Source organism: Centrocercus urophasianus, unplaced genomic scaffold (assembly GCF_019232065.1).
Source record: "Centrocercus urophasianus isolate 14NV4802_14NV808 unplaced genomic scaffold, USGS_Curo_1.0 seq_7, whole genome shotgun sequence".
Taxonomy (NCBI): Eukaryota; Metazoa; Chordata; class Aves; order Galliformes; family Phasianidae; genus Centrocercus; species Centrocercus urophasianus.
The window spans coordinates 465,495-480,355 of NW_024885310.1; the positions used below are offsets into that span (position 1 = coordinate 465,495).

The 14,861-nt window shown below is 41.7% G+C and overlaps 1 protein-coding gene across 1 annotated transcript in view; it reads right to left on the reverse strand.

The window, feature by feature from the left end:
• Positions 1 to 1,228: 1,228 nt before the first annotated feature.
• Positions 1,229 to 14,861, reverse strand: part of PTDSS2 (phosphatidylserine synthase 2) — a 35,854-nt gene continuing 22,221 nt past the window's right edge. Inside the window, exons 7-12 of the mRNA XM_042837235.1 lie at positions 13,630 to 13,743; positions 12,270 to 12,388; positions 11,460 to 11,574; positions 9,235 to 9,380; positions 4,498 to 4,683; positions 1,229 to 3,678 (exon numbers count right to left, since the gene is read on the reverse strand). Coding sequence (XP_042693169.1) covers positions 3,534 to 3,678; positions 4,498 to 4,683; positions 9,235 to 9,380; positions 11,460 to 11,574; positions 12,270 to 12,388; positions 13,630 to 13,743 — 825 coding nt within the window. The 3' untranslated portion in view covers positions 1,229 to 3,533. The remainder of the gene's footprint in view (positions 3,679 to 4,497; positions 4,684 to 9,234; positions 9,381 to 11,459; positions 11,575 to 12,269; positions 12,389 to 13,629; positions 13,744 to 14,861) is intronic.

The window sequence follows — 14,861 nt, forward strand, 5'->3', positions numbered from 1 at the left end:
GTTCCTGGGAAACTCACCACCCATTTCCCACCAGATAATTCCTTCCCGGGGACCAGTGACCTTTCTTAAAAGGCTCCCATGATTGGAAATTAAAAAAAAAACAGACCAAGTTCTGACTGTCACCCCAAAATGCTGTGAGCGGGAAAGGAGCTTCACCTCACTGCTGAAAGCCTCTGCGCTCATCCAACCAAATGCAGCCCTTCCTCCTGCTATACACAGCCCCAAGGAGCGCTGGCTTCCTCCCCTAGCTCCTAAAACCGCAACAGAGCATTAATTCTGGCAGGCCAGGCCACCAGCACCCTCTGCTGGGGTCTCATCCTTTGCTGACCCCTAGAACGTTGCTTTCAACCCCAATCAGTCTGGCTGAATTTTGGTCACCTCTGATGACTTGCGTTTGGTATCTGAAGATGGATCTGGCTTCACATAGCTGCCAGGTAGCCTGCGAAACATCAGCTTCACGTTGCTAGCAGATGGCAGTATATTATCACTTACGTGCTTTGCTCAAGCCTTAGGATAAACTAATTAGCACATCAGTGACACCAACTGATAAAGCCTTTAACTGTGAACACGTGGGTGATTCAGGTAGCAGTCAGAAGCCAGAATCTGACTCAAGTGTCTCAGCAGCACAGGGAGCACTGAAGAACACCAACAGATGCTGCATCCTCCCTTGGCTTACTTCCCTGCAGGAACAGCATCACTGCTGCTCCATCACCTAGCACACACGCGCAGGGGAGCACGGCCCACTGCCGCAGACTGCATCCGGCTTAACAAATACATAAGGAGTACCTGTCCAGGTGCTGCTGCTGCTGCCAAGAACATGTAGACGAGACTCAGTGCTTCGCAAGCAAGGACACCCCATTGCCTCATACGTATGGATGTGCCGTGCTGAATATGCCCAGAGACCTTCCAGCAGCTCTGTGACTGTTTGATGGAGCATCGTGCCATCATCAGCAAGGAGCCAGGCTGCCACTACTACCTGCAACACACACGAGGTGTGCTCTGAACGAGGCACTGCTGACCATCCTTGTGAAAGCACTGCAATAAGCATTCCCGAATCACAAGCGTGGACGGAAGGTTTCTAACATCCATCTCTCTGAGCATCTGGACAAGGTAATTACCTTAAGGCACCGAAACCTTTGATAGTTTTCGTACCAAAGGGAATTCAGACCAAGTGCCCTTGGTCCCTGCGAAGTGACAAGCGAGATGAAGCAGCAGCACACACACATTGTACCAAAACAACACCAGCAAACATTGCTTTATTACACTGGTTCAGTTATCCAGACTAACCATAAAAGCTGATAAAATGGAAGTAAACAGTCACTGTTTTATGTATTAATTCAAAGCTCCAGAACTGTTACTGGGGAACAGGGCTTCTTCAGCAGCTGTTTGTGAAGCACCTCAGTGTGTCTTTGGCAGGGTGGGGAGGAGGAGGAAGGTACAGCGACAGATCCTCCTCAGTGTGCCTGTTACCACCCAACTCACAAAACAGACTCTGATGGACATACTGCAAAGAGACAGAGGGGGACCACAGTGTTTATCAGCAGAGAAGGAACAGGAATATACTGACCTGAGCCTGGGACTACACAAGCACAACACACTGGTACGAGCTACCAATCATCAGTTAACAGTTCATAAGAACGGTGGAAAGCCAGAAATGAGAATGACTTGGGCTGAAACAGCATACAAATAAATACTTACTCAACTCAGCACTCTCTGCCCATTTATACATTTGTCAGCACCCAGTTACACAGCCTTCTTCACTACCTCACAGCAGCAAAATACCATGGTTTAAGAGCAGCCACAGTGAACTGTACGTTCTCAAGAACAAAGCTGGATGCTTCGTTCTCAAAACAGTCATCCTCCTCTCTGTCTGCTAAGCAACTGGGGCAGCCCAAGGCCCATTAAAGGGCCCATCAAATCTCCTTCATTTGTTGAGCTCTTCACATGCAACCAAACTGTTCTGTTCATTGAAGATTGCCCTATTGCTAAGTGTCCGTTCTTCAGGGTCAGAAAACATGTAGGTCACTCCGTAAACCTAAGAGAAATGGCAGATTTATTTTGGTGGCTCTCCATGCGCAACCAAAAAGGATTTGAAATGTGGATGTTTACTATCCAGCAGCATCTCAAGTCTCCTGCCACTTAGAATTTTGGGGGCTATCCTTGTTAAGTGTTACTGGTGTTGTATCATTTCCTTCAGGATAAACACGTCCCTGAAAAACATCTTCCAACAGCCAGATTAGATCACTGTACTTTAACAGAGATACGGTTACATCAGTGCCTTAGAGGCCAATGCAAAGGCTTAGAGCATGGGTTACAAAACTGATGCCCAGTTGCAGCACTTACATTTTGGAATAACAACCCTGAAAAAAACTCAGCCCAAGCTTCTAATTTCTTTTCCTAGATGCTGAGTCACGAGCCAAAACGCTGTCTAGTTTGGCCTGCAGATCTCCACTGCTACGTGCTGCTCAGGGAAGACTGGATGCAGCTCCCCTCAATTTGGTCTTTTGGCAGCAATGGCAGCACGGTAACAGCTGTTTTGTGCAGGACTGCAGAGAATGTCTTTTCCAGTTGGACTCAGGAGATTGCTACTCCAGAGTTACCTTAGGAGGAACGGGACAGCTGTGAAGGATGGCAGATCAGGACATGCTTTGCACAGCAGACACCAAGAATGAAATCCTCTTGGCAAGCAACGTAAAAGAGCTGAGAATAAGGCAAATAACTTAAGACTGATGGAGTAACTCCCATTTTTCTGTTAATAATAGATTTTACTCCATGAAGCAAACAGAAGGCAGGCTGACCTTTCTTATTTAAACTTCCCTTACCTTTAAGAGATGACCAGGATTAAAAAAAAAGCAAACAGAAAAGCCTAAGGAGAAGCCTTCTGTCTCCCTAGAGCTGTGATAAAACATAAAATTATTGTAAGCTATTCCAGGACGTTGAAAGTCAGTTTAGAGAAAGGCAATAACCCCCACACCAGAGGGGCTGTAACAGTAGTGTACTGCATTACATCTTGTGCAAGTAACGCAACTTGTTCACATGCTTCAGTTTATCTCACTGCATTTCTGTCAACGGGTGGCTGAACATATTATATAACCTGACTCCACACCTCAAGGTGGTTCAGCAGAGGACAGATTTGATTTCCTGTGCCATGCGCTCCTAATGCCCAAATGTCAAAATAGAAATCTCACAGTTAACTGAAAATAGATCGGCCAGATTCCCTCTGCGCTTTGTTTTAAAGCCCCTTGTCTCCAGAACTTGTTTTGCAAGGAAGGCATGCAACACACTTGGATGAAGATCCCACCTCGTTGCAGCGGCGTTGGTTCTGACTTCCCTCTACACAGACTTTCTCTGACTCTGACTAGGTGTACGTGACTAGAAAGGGTGTGCATGTCAAAGGGACATCATCTCCTCAAAACAATTTTCACACCTTGGAAAACTAACAGTGAAAATTACAAGTTAGGTAGGATAAGGTTGAAACTGTCCACCAGGCCAACCTGAGCACTATGAGTTCTTTTCAGCCCTTTGACCACTGCTCAAAGTCTCCTTTCCCTTAGTTTGCTCCCATTCTGTTCATCCAGTATTGAAGAATGTCCATCCCCATTGCTCAAGCATTTGTCCTTTTCATACTTGTGCTCTTGCTTCTGTCGCCTTATCTCCTTATACCGCAACGTGATATCTCTAAAAAGAAAAGCAGATGTATCAGTGATGTGAATAAACAGTTTCAACATACTATGAAAACAATAAGGGAACTCTGATCCAGATGCCAGGGCCCTTGGGATACCTAAACCATTTGTGTATTTTGGCTGTACATTTCTGAAGTTGTCGATGGTATTGATTCACTTGAATTACTACAAACTACTTGCAGCAGTCTGGCTATTTTCACTTCTTTCAGAATCATTCCAGCATGGTCAAGATCAATGACTGCTGCTACTGCACCAGAGATCACCATAATCATTTCAGCCTTGTGCTGCTGTTTTTGCTCATTTTTTTTTATCTGCACAGAACAGCATCCAAACCTAATAGATATAAGTTGGCTCACTTGTTGCTCACACAATTGCAATGCAGCAGTCTGTTCCTGCAATGAAGCTGTAAAACAACTCAGACTCATCCAAATGACAGCACAAAAGAAAACAAAACATGGATCTCAGAGGCTGCCCCCATTCAGCCAGGGCAGTCAGATGCAGTCAGGCATTAAACTGTTCATCTGCTTCTGCAGCAACAGTAACGTATGCAGTCCCACAAAGACCAGAGCTTACCAGTTTCCCATAAGGAAAGCTGCCATGACCACACATGGAAAACTCCTTCCTTGTTTAACAATTCTTAAGAGAAAAACACTGTAGCTCTACTAATCCAAAAGAGTTGTAGTGTCCCTTCAGGGGGCACTGAAGGCTAATGACAGCCTATACTCGACAACCAACATGCTGCTGAACAGACGTCCAAACATTTCCCCCGAAGACGCAGGCCAGACCTGCACAGAGCACACCAAACACCTCTTACCGAATAAAAAAGCGCCAGGCCGTCCATGTGAGCACGAGTATAATCCCTAAGATCCAGCACTGGGTAATGTAGAAAGGAAGAGACAGTGTGAGCGTATAGGGATCGTACTTCACAACAATCAGAAACTCCGTGGCAGTAATGGCAGCAACCAGCCAAGCCTGCTGACCCAATTTCTTATGGAATTTCCTATAACATACATAGATAAAACAAAACTATTACTATAAAAGTAAGCATTCAGAGAAATACTCTTTCGTAAAAGGACCGCTGGGGTAATCATTTCTTTCAGCTTTGCACAGTTCTAGAAGTCTGGTTTGGATTACATGTACACATGTACTCGATTTTCCTCTCAGAGGCTCTGAAAACACTTCAAAAGTTAAAACTTCAACATTGATTCAAGAAAGTATTCCTACTTTCAGAGTACTAGTAAATCCAATTGTTCAGCCAGCTTGAGATTTGGGGTAAGGTATGAAGTAGGAGCTCTACTCCTTGGTTACTTGTGCAAATATCAAGTCACATGGCAGTAAGTGAATTCAATCCCCATGTAAGTGCATTCTAAAACCTACTCTGATCCTAAACAGGTATTCAATGAGCGGTCACTAATGACCTCTGAGGGGATTTTAAAAGACGAAAGCTTGATAACATAACAACTAGGTAAGACACTAGAAGACACAAGAAGGGTGTTCTAGGAGGACATAATCTTGGGACAAAAATGTGCTTCGTATTTAATTCCCAGGGTTTGTTTTTAATCAGCTGCTGACAAGCAAATCAGAAGCTGCATTGTTCTGTACTAGCCTAGTTAAGGAGTCATCAATCAGTAGTGCTAGAAATTAAACTCCAGCAGAATCAAGACATCTACTCAGAGGCTGTGATGGCAGAACAACAGACTGGAGATGCACTCACTGTCTTTCAGGTCTCCTACCCCTGCATGGGAAATACATAAAAATTGAATGCTCCTCAGGATATCTCAGCCCCCCTATGAGCAATAGATTATTGCCAGAAATCTTGGTAAGTTGTTTGATCAAAGTCAGCTAGATCCTCCATTTCTTGACCCTATGTCATTCCTGGAATTGACATTTTTACAGCTTACTAACTCAGACCAGGCGATTTCTATCTCAGGTGTGGTTCTGTTTGGGCAGCACAAGACCTCTTCAGTGCCTTGGAATGACTGAAATCTACCCACTATAGCACCACTGGTGCACATGGATGTGCTGCAGAGACTGCTGCAGATGATTTCTCTTTCCACTAAATTTCTGTTTTTCCATCACACAGCTTCTGAATCTAGTCTGCAGAGGGGTCCAGCCCTCTTTTACTAGAGTGTGCTCTGAAGTTCATTTTCCTACCAGGCCTTTTCTCTTTTTTTTGTCCAGCTCACCAGGTTATTCCACTCCTATCACAATAAAAGATGTGGAGTTAAACATATCTAGGAGGAATTCAGTGTGAAGTGGCAGAATTACTCACATGGGACAAAGGAGATGGGGAGCTAAGAAATACAATAAACTTTCATTGGGCTGGGGAGAGAGGAGTGGGTATGTTCAGATACCTCTGCATTACTTATAGGGCATTACAGAATAGGATATTCTACTCTGACCTATGACTGCTTATGTCTGCTTGAGGAACCAATTTGCTGAATATCGCAGTGTTCACTGAGTCCTTTGAGCTGAATTTCCTTGACACTTCTGTCATGCAATGAAAAAAGAGAAAACTTAACAAATCCATGATCAGGACTGCCCTTGGAGACTGGCTGCTCAGCTAATGCTTCTTTTTCTAGGTGGAGAAACAAGCCTTCTGACATGCTGTCACCTTCAGCTGCTACAACACCCAGCTTGCTCAGGTCAGAACAGGCTCCCAGGCACCTCAAACAGTGCTGGGGCAAAGGGAGCTGTGATTACATGTTTGCTCTCAGCTTCTCTTCCCTTCATCCCCTCTGTTGCCAGCAGCTGCTCTGGGGAGAGCACCTTTCCTTTAGCAGACATTTCACTTTTGCTCAGCCATATCTGCTCCACCGAATCCCCTTGGATTCTAAGTACATGAGAAGGAATCTAAGCATGGAGATCAAGCAGAGCATCCTTTTCCTCTTCTGTGATACTTTCCTGAATCCAGAGGAGTCACAGCAAGTCAAGCACACAAAATAAACATTTTCTTTAACATGAGGCCCAAGAGCCACATTTGAAACGAATGAGTAAGTTCAAACTACACAAAATGGTCCAAATACACTGGAAAAATATATAATACAGTAAACCAAATATAGATTATTGTTGATGTAGATGGAATGAGTGCACTGCACTTAAAAGTATCCTGTTTAAACCAACTTGGGTGAAGGGATTTCAGAAACTGCTCCAGGTGGATCATCCAATGAGATTAATTGGGTAGAAACCAGTTCTAACATGCAGATAGAGAAAAACAAACAGCATATCTCTCACTGCGAAATCAAGCTGTTCAGATGACTGGGTCAGCTTTTTGCTTTGCTGGTCTGCTTCCTTATTTGGCATCATTTTCTTTCACTAGCCTATGAGATCACGCTGACAGAAGAGCTGAAGGTAACCCCACAGAAGAACTGCACAGACACTAAGGCTGCTGAGGAAGATTTGGTTTCCTGCCCTCCTACTCATGAAAGCTTTTACAGAAAAGTCCATTTTTATTAGATGATTGAGTTTATAATTCATGGCCTTAATGCAGATTCTTGGAAGAGACACAAAGACTAGAAACCAGAAATGTATGGCAAGGTCAACTGCTACAGGCCTTTTACACTGAGGAATTTCTGGCCAGGAACATTTCCTGTGGTCAGTCCTCAAGAACCGAGGCAGCAGCATGTAAGTTGATACAGAAGCACAGCATAGGTTAAGAGTTAGAATATAGCCTCAAGAGCCACTCTTACTGGAGTATTTCCTTATATATAGATATTTCGTCAGCACACTCGCCTTAATCTACCAGCATCCTTGAACTGCCTGCAGATACTAAGAATCCCAAATGAGAAAAATAGTCTTTTATATTTGAACTTCACTACTTTCCAAACTAAATGTCACAACATTAGCTGACCTGACAGGATTAATCTCAGACAATTCCATTAATAACAAACAAGGCAATGTGCCACAGTTCTGACAAGGAAGGTCTGTGGAATACTCCAACCTTCGTCCATTAAGATGTTGAGTGAGTTTCCAAAAGGAAAAAGTCAAGAATGTTTCTGATATGCTGTTAGCTAGGAGCTTCCAGTACAGCCCGTTCCTCCCCAGCAGTTTCTTCCTACAACACAACAGCAAGAATCCATCACGCAACTTCACTGAGTTCTTGGCTCAGTTAAGTTGGTAAAATGGAGGAAAGATCATCTCTGCTTAGGCAACATGAAACACACAAAGGAATCAAAGTCCAGTTGCAAAAAATATTTGCAGTGCAGGTACTACGTAAGATCATATGTGAGGTTCTGCCATGTTTCATGAACAGTTTGGTGAGGTCAGGTCTGTGGTGCATCAAGCAGAGCCGTGAACCTCAAAAGAGAGGAAGTTAATCACCTTACCCACCAAGAGAAACAGAACACTGGTGGTGGCAATGATGAAGACATGCACTTCAGGATGAGAGTCTCTGCTTGCTTGATGAATTTCTCCAGCTCATTGAGAGAATGGCAACAAACTGAATCAGCAATGAGGCACTGGTGACTGACGATTCTCCTATATTTCAATGCCATGCCATGTGGTCGAATACAGGGCAAAGGAGCTGTTTTTTTCCAACCCAAACACAAGGACCAGAAGATGGGGGAGTGTTTCTAAGGAAAGGAGCTCACCAATGAGAGGCAGAGATTTCTTCTTACCTTTGAGATGGAGGCACGTCCCAAACCAGTAGGTCCGACACCAAAGGCAGGGGAGCAGCCTGCCACTGCTGAATGTCCCGAAATCCACCTAAGCAATGTGAGTTGACCCTTCTTTCCAGTTCTAGGAGTCAAAGCCTTGCAATGGAAACTGATCTTCAGAGAATGTTGGAACCCTAAATTCTGAACACAGACACTTTTTGTGTTGGTCAGTGACAGATAATGAACACTTCTTGAAGCCAGATGTTGTCTTAGACTTAAGATATGGGCTCAGGCAATCTGTGACATCACTACTGAAACTTAAAAGAAAATGTGATTTTGAGAACAAAGCATTCTCTGGTCTTACATGGTCTGCAGAAAAAAGCAGCAAGGATAAATACGATGTTTAAGTAGGAACAGTCTGAAAGTACGTGCACTGTTGTGTATGGGTGCAAAATTCTTTGCTAAAAGGTCTTCTAGTCTGCAAGAGGGTGCCATGAAAGCTCCAGGGGACCAGGAACTAGCTGGAAGACAGCTCAAGAAAAGAAGCAACTCTAAGAAACAGATTCTGAGTTTAGGCCCTGTTGTCCTTAGAAGGTACTACTAAGGACTATAGTTCCTGGCTATCAATCTGAATATGGAGTTCAGTACTCCTCCACCCACAAGCCAGTGGCACTCCAGCTAATTTACACATCACTGTCTCAAAAGAGCAATAACTTATAAAAAGCAGATGTTAAAAACAGTGCACATGAAATGCCCTTAATAACAGCTCTTCTCTAACCAGATGCATTCAGAACTTTACCTCCAAACCAAAAGAAAACAAAGAAGATGCTGTGAGGTTGGATCTTTTTGTTCTTGACAAGCTGAGATGGATGCCAACAAGCTGGAGCAAACCAGTGCAAATTCAAAATAAAGCAAGTGAAGATTGACACGGTATATACACAAGAGGACTGGCTTACGGGTCATCCATGAAGTCGTAGATCTCCCTCATAGCCACACCTCCCACATTGACAAAAAAGACAAGCCGTAACAGGACCAAGTAGTGTTCTGGCGGCATCCAAAGCACAAACTTCAAGTAAAATGTGTTCAGCTCTGCCAATAAAAACTGAGAGAAAGTACATTTTAATTACATGCAGAAGATTTCACTGAACGAAGCCTGGAATCTCCCTGCCCCAACTATTTCACTAACTCCACAATATCTTACTTGGTATCACTGAGCCCACTATCATCAGCTGCAACAGTGATCAAGAACAGTTGTTGCTTTGTGGTTGTTTTTTAGTTTTTATTTTTTGTTTTTTAAATGTGTAGGAAGAGGTAGTAAAACGTATGCACTTGCACAGGGCAGAGGATGCAACAGAAACCTTGCCAAGCATTGCTTCTAGATTTGAACAAGTTTATCAGGAATTTGAAGTACTTCTAAAACAACTCGCAACAAACACTAGAAGCAAAAACTTGTCCTTTCACTATCATTTAAAATCTGACTTAGGGAACAAAACAAAAAAAAAACAAATCAAGAGGCATAAGCAAAGCATCCTAGGTGGTGCTTCTGTATGTTTGCTTCACATTGTTAAACACAGTTATAGCAACACCACTGCCAAAGCCAACTTTGGAGCACGTTAATAGCAAAACATTCTTAAGTAAGCTGCTCTGACAACGTGATTAAATGAGCAAGTAGACAATGGCTTCCCATTTCAAAAGAAACAATAATAAAAGGCCTTAAGTGTTGCTTAATAGAGAGGTACGTGCAAACACACGAAGCTGTCCATAAACTGGAAGTCAGCTGAAGCTATGCTTTGCTAAAATAAATACTATCCAAAAGACTAATATAAACTCAGGGGAACCCCTCAGCAACAGAATCTACTCCTGCACCTAAAAATGTGATTTCTTCAGACTGCAAAGAGTTGGAGTATGCACAAAGGAATCACTGAAGGAAACAAGTACCTTCTATACAGGCATATATATATGTCATTTATTCCATAAAGTACAGGAATCTCAACAAGCCTGTTGCATTATGTGAACTCAGCAAATGTTTTATGTAGCATAAAATGTGTCATTTAAACTTGCATTCACCTGACCAAGCCTGCAAACTGCCTAACGCTTCCTGCTGGCACTGCTTTACGTTGCTTGCTTAGTTACAGTCAGCGTACAGCTCCTGAAGCACTCAGATCAGCAATCTGACATTAGTGTGAGATGAAGGAGAGGCGGTGGTGCCTTACAAGCTGACTGATGTGGCTCACTCAGCAAACCTTAACAAGGAACCTCAGTGAACAGACACTCGAATAAGCCACCACCAGAATTCCTATTTCATATATTTCAAGATGATCAAGTAGGTTGTTCTAGTTAACTCTTTAAAAAAAAAAACACAAACCAATTATATCTAGTACCACAGTATTAATACAGAAGCCCATTGTAGTGAATGTTCATCGTATCTGGAATCACTAAAAGCATCAAAGTTTTCCATGGTTATTATTTGTTTCTGTCTTCAAGTTAAATTTCCCAGTCACTGAATTGACATAAATCCAAGTTGCTCAAAATTGGGTCATGTACCATCTCATGGATACCACAGAGGCCAAAGGCCCCAACTGACAAGAGGCAAGAGTGGAAGAAAAGCATCTTAAAATACTAAGCTTACTCCCCACACCCGTGCCACATATGATACCTGCAATCATGAAATTGATCTTAGGAAATCAAGACGATGCATTCCCACAACATAGCCCTTAGATGGCTAAATCAACTAAAATTTCAGTCTGAATAAAAATGTAAAAAAACTGCACACTTCAGGAGGCATATGTCCAGATAACATACAGCAGACTGAGGCTTTGGTCACATTTATCTCCAGCTGTAATGTGGTATTCTATCTGTTTAACACAGAGAGGGGAAAAAAAAGCCATTTCATCCAAAGGCAACATTTTTGGTAGTTACTCACTGAATTGTGTATAAATAGCAGTTTAAATTGTTCATATTGCTAATCAGCATTGCACAGCAAGAAAAAATATTTATGCAATGAATCTGTAAATGGTACCAGAGATGTGGAAACTTTTCTGCAGGATTCAGAAGTCATCTGCTCAAGTAAAGAAACATCACCATGCCAGAGCGTCAGCCTAAGTTACCCTATGTAGTTGCTCAAAGATTACAAAGTATTAAATCAGATGACAGAGAAGACAAGACAGAGAAGTTTGCTTACTACAAAGATAATGCCACAAACTGCTAGCCATCTCCGTAAGCTGGATGCTGGCTTCCACTCAAATTTGACCCAGCTATATGGGGTGAACTGGAAGACAATTCTCTTCATTTTACCTCTGAAAGAAAGACAACACACTGTTAGAATTTTAAGAAATGGCAGATTAGAGACATCTACCATCATTTCCATTTCTGACACTGATTCACGTATGCAAAACATCTCATTTTACTGCATAAAAATAATGCTTACTGAGATTATTTTGACTTTGACTTGGTTTTCTTTCCAGGAAAAGCCTGCTACTGTGCTATCATTTTAAGTTTTAATACACCACATCCACTGTATTAAGCAGTTCCTCCGTTCTGCTTTGCTGAGCAAGAACACGCTACAGAAAAAGATAACTCACCACTGGCAGAAGAACATGTGGGATTTACAGTTATTAGTTTAAGTGGCCCAATTAGTATGAAGTTACAATTACTAGGAAGGCATTATTTGCATGAGGATCCCTGCTACAAATAAGAGACTGATCCTGATTTGGTTTCTTGCCCCTTCAGTTACAATTTCATTTTATAACCTCATGCCTACAAGATGACCTCATTCCTAGATATCAGGCAATGCTCATGACAAACACATTTTTAATAATGTCATCTGCAAGTTAGACAACATTATCATTCACAAGCTTCCATGCTGTACCACATTAGTGGATTCTTTAATTCACTTTAACAGAATAACCTATTCATAATCAAGGTCTTAACACAGAGCCCCAGACTTTGCACACTGCTACTGTGTGCAGACTTGCTTTCTATGCCAACCTACTTGTATGTAGGAATGTTCCAAAGTCCTTGCCATTTGTATGTTTTCAAAGAAAGCCAAGAAAGAGTCTTCATCCCACAGTAAATTCCTAATCCATTACATAAGATCACATCCATTATCCACTGAAAGTAGAAAAAAATAAAAAAGTGATGCAGCATTCCTTCTGCTACAGAACAAACTTCTTCCCACTCACTATCAGTGATTACTATCATCTCCACATTGTTAAGTAATAACTTTTGAAACACACCTTAAAAGCATTTGAAAATGCTTCTAATATATTCCTTAAACTTTAGGCTGCCTCCTGAAGAAGTGACTTATCTCTAGACTTGGGATGTGAAATGAAATAAGTCATTTCTCCTCATGCTATGCCTTTCTGCCAAACATGAATCCTGGAGATGGAGCCCCTGAGCTGAATAAAAAAAAAAGAAATCTTTTTATTTGAAGAGGAACACGGTGTTAACCTCCTCAGAAGTTTTTGCAAGCAAACTACCTTCTGCTTGCAGTATTGATACAATACGTATTTACTTTCATAAATACTACAAAGAAGCAAATCATTGCAAGCTTCAGAAAGAACTGTACAAGCTTAAGAATTTAAGAACCAGAGCTGCACGCCCTGAATGCAGGAATTTTGATTGCTTTAGTAACCAATTTACATTTCACATGAGTCTTAATAAGAAAAAAATAATGGAAAAAAAAGTCTGTGTCACTTTAAGCAATAGAGCTTGTTCCTTCCACAGGGAAACAAGATCACAGTAGTCCCTCTAGCTTCAAAAATACTCACAAGCAATGTTTTATGACATGAACCATTCTGGACTCCGAAGTGCAGCGACCATGCAGCTTTTCAGGAAGGTCAAACCTTAGTGTTTCCAAAGGTTTTTTTTACACACTATACAAAAACTTCTAAACACTGTAATTTACTGCTTAGAGAACACAGTAAAGACAGGTTTACAGAGAAGGAAGAGCTGGATATAAGCTGAACAGAGCCTGTTTCCTTAACAGACAAGAAAAATAATTACCTGAAACTAGAAACACTAAGCTTTATCTTTCCCTTAATTTCCAACTTTATGGTTTGTACCACCATCAAATATTTGAAAATGTTTGTCTTAGAGTCTCTAGCTGGTACGGAGTAAAGCAAAACAAATACTAAACCACAAAGAGTAACTTTACCATTCCATGTAGAAGTCTGAAATCTTGCAAAATTACAAGTTCAACATGGAGAACAGTCAAAGCTCCTGAGCTGCAGTGTTTATACAAATGTTTTTGGTGATGAATACAATGTAATTTTCACCACTTCCTGCTCCCTCCCTTTAAAATATATGCCTCAGTTAAAAAAAAAATAAATCATGATTTATGCAGTACATACGTGATCCCACCAACATTCACTGAAGTTTGGAAGCTGGTGTTCCAGACTGTACTCCAGAAATTCAAACATTACACTGATAATCATACACATCCACCAGTCTCGAATCATCAGTGTCTATAAAAGGGAGAAAAATCTTTCAAAAGATCCACAATAGTTGCACAACATACTAAAAACAATTACAAAAATGAATGCTTCCACACTGGACAGAGCAGTACCACACACCATTTACCACTAACACCCTTTAGAAATCAAAAGCTCCATATAGTATAGAGAAACAGCTTTGCCAAAGGATATGGCCAAATTATTTTGAAACTAGTCATCTAAGGAATATGAGAATTCTGAACTCTGAACACGGAGTGTTCAGTGAGTGAACAGTGGATACATTGCATTTGCTTACCAGTTACTTCTGCAGTTGAATACCTTGTCTCTAGTAAGCAGAAAAGGATCAGGAAGTTCATGAAAATCGTATTTTCATGCTGTGATGATGTAGTAAAGCCTAATTTTCACAGGCCTCTGAACAGAGGGGAAAGATTCTGACAACCATAGATTATATTAAAACCATTGCATGAAAGAATAAAGGCAGGCAGATGGAATTCATTGGGAAGGAAATTACATTAAGTAAATTAAATTAGTAGGTGCTTGACCATCACAGTAGTACCAATCTGCTGATCCAAATAAAAGCTTTTCAAAGCCTGCTTAATGCAAACTATAAAGAAGTCATACGCACTACACCTCAGCCCTGATTGTGCCAGGACACTTGAGGTTGCTTTGTAGCAACCAGTGCATTAGATTGAGCAAGGAAGAGCAACCTGTCCCACAATCAAACTTAAGATTCAGTAGAGCAGCAGTCCTAAAATGCATGCATCATCTTGGCCTACTGTCAAAACAGGAGAAACACAAAAACACAATCTGAACAATGCAAAAGCAGATGAGGCCCACAGCAATTTCTGATGAATGAGGCATATCCATTTTCACTATTGCTATTCAGGTGCTTGGAGATACAGTGTAAGAGTCCCGCACTGAAAACAGGGCAAAACAAAACCACAGAGAAGGACAACATAAAACCACACATTCACTTCTACAAAGACAACACACCAAGCTTCCAGCTTTTTATAGAAAAGAAAGTTAACCATCAGATAAGACACGTAGCTGCCAGTTTCCCTCTGGTTTAGTAACACAGAAACAAGCACCTGGTGGTACATGCTGAGCAATTGAAATCAGACTGCAGGCTG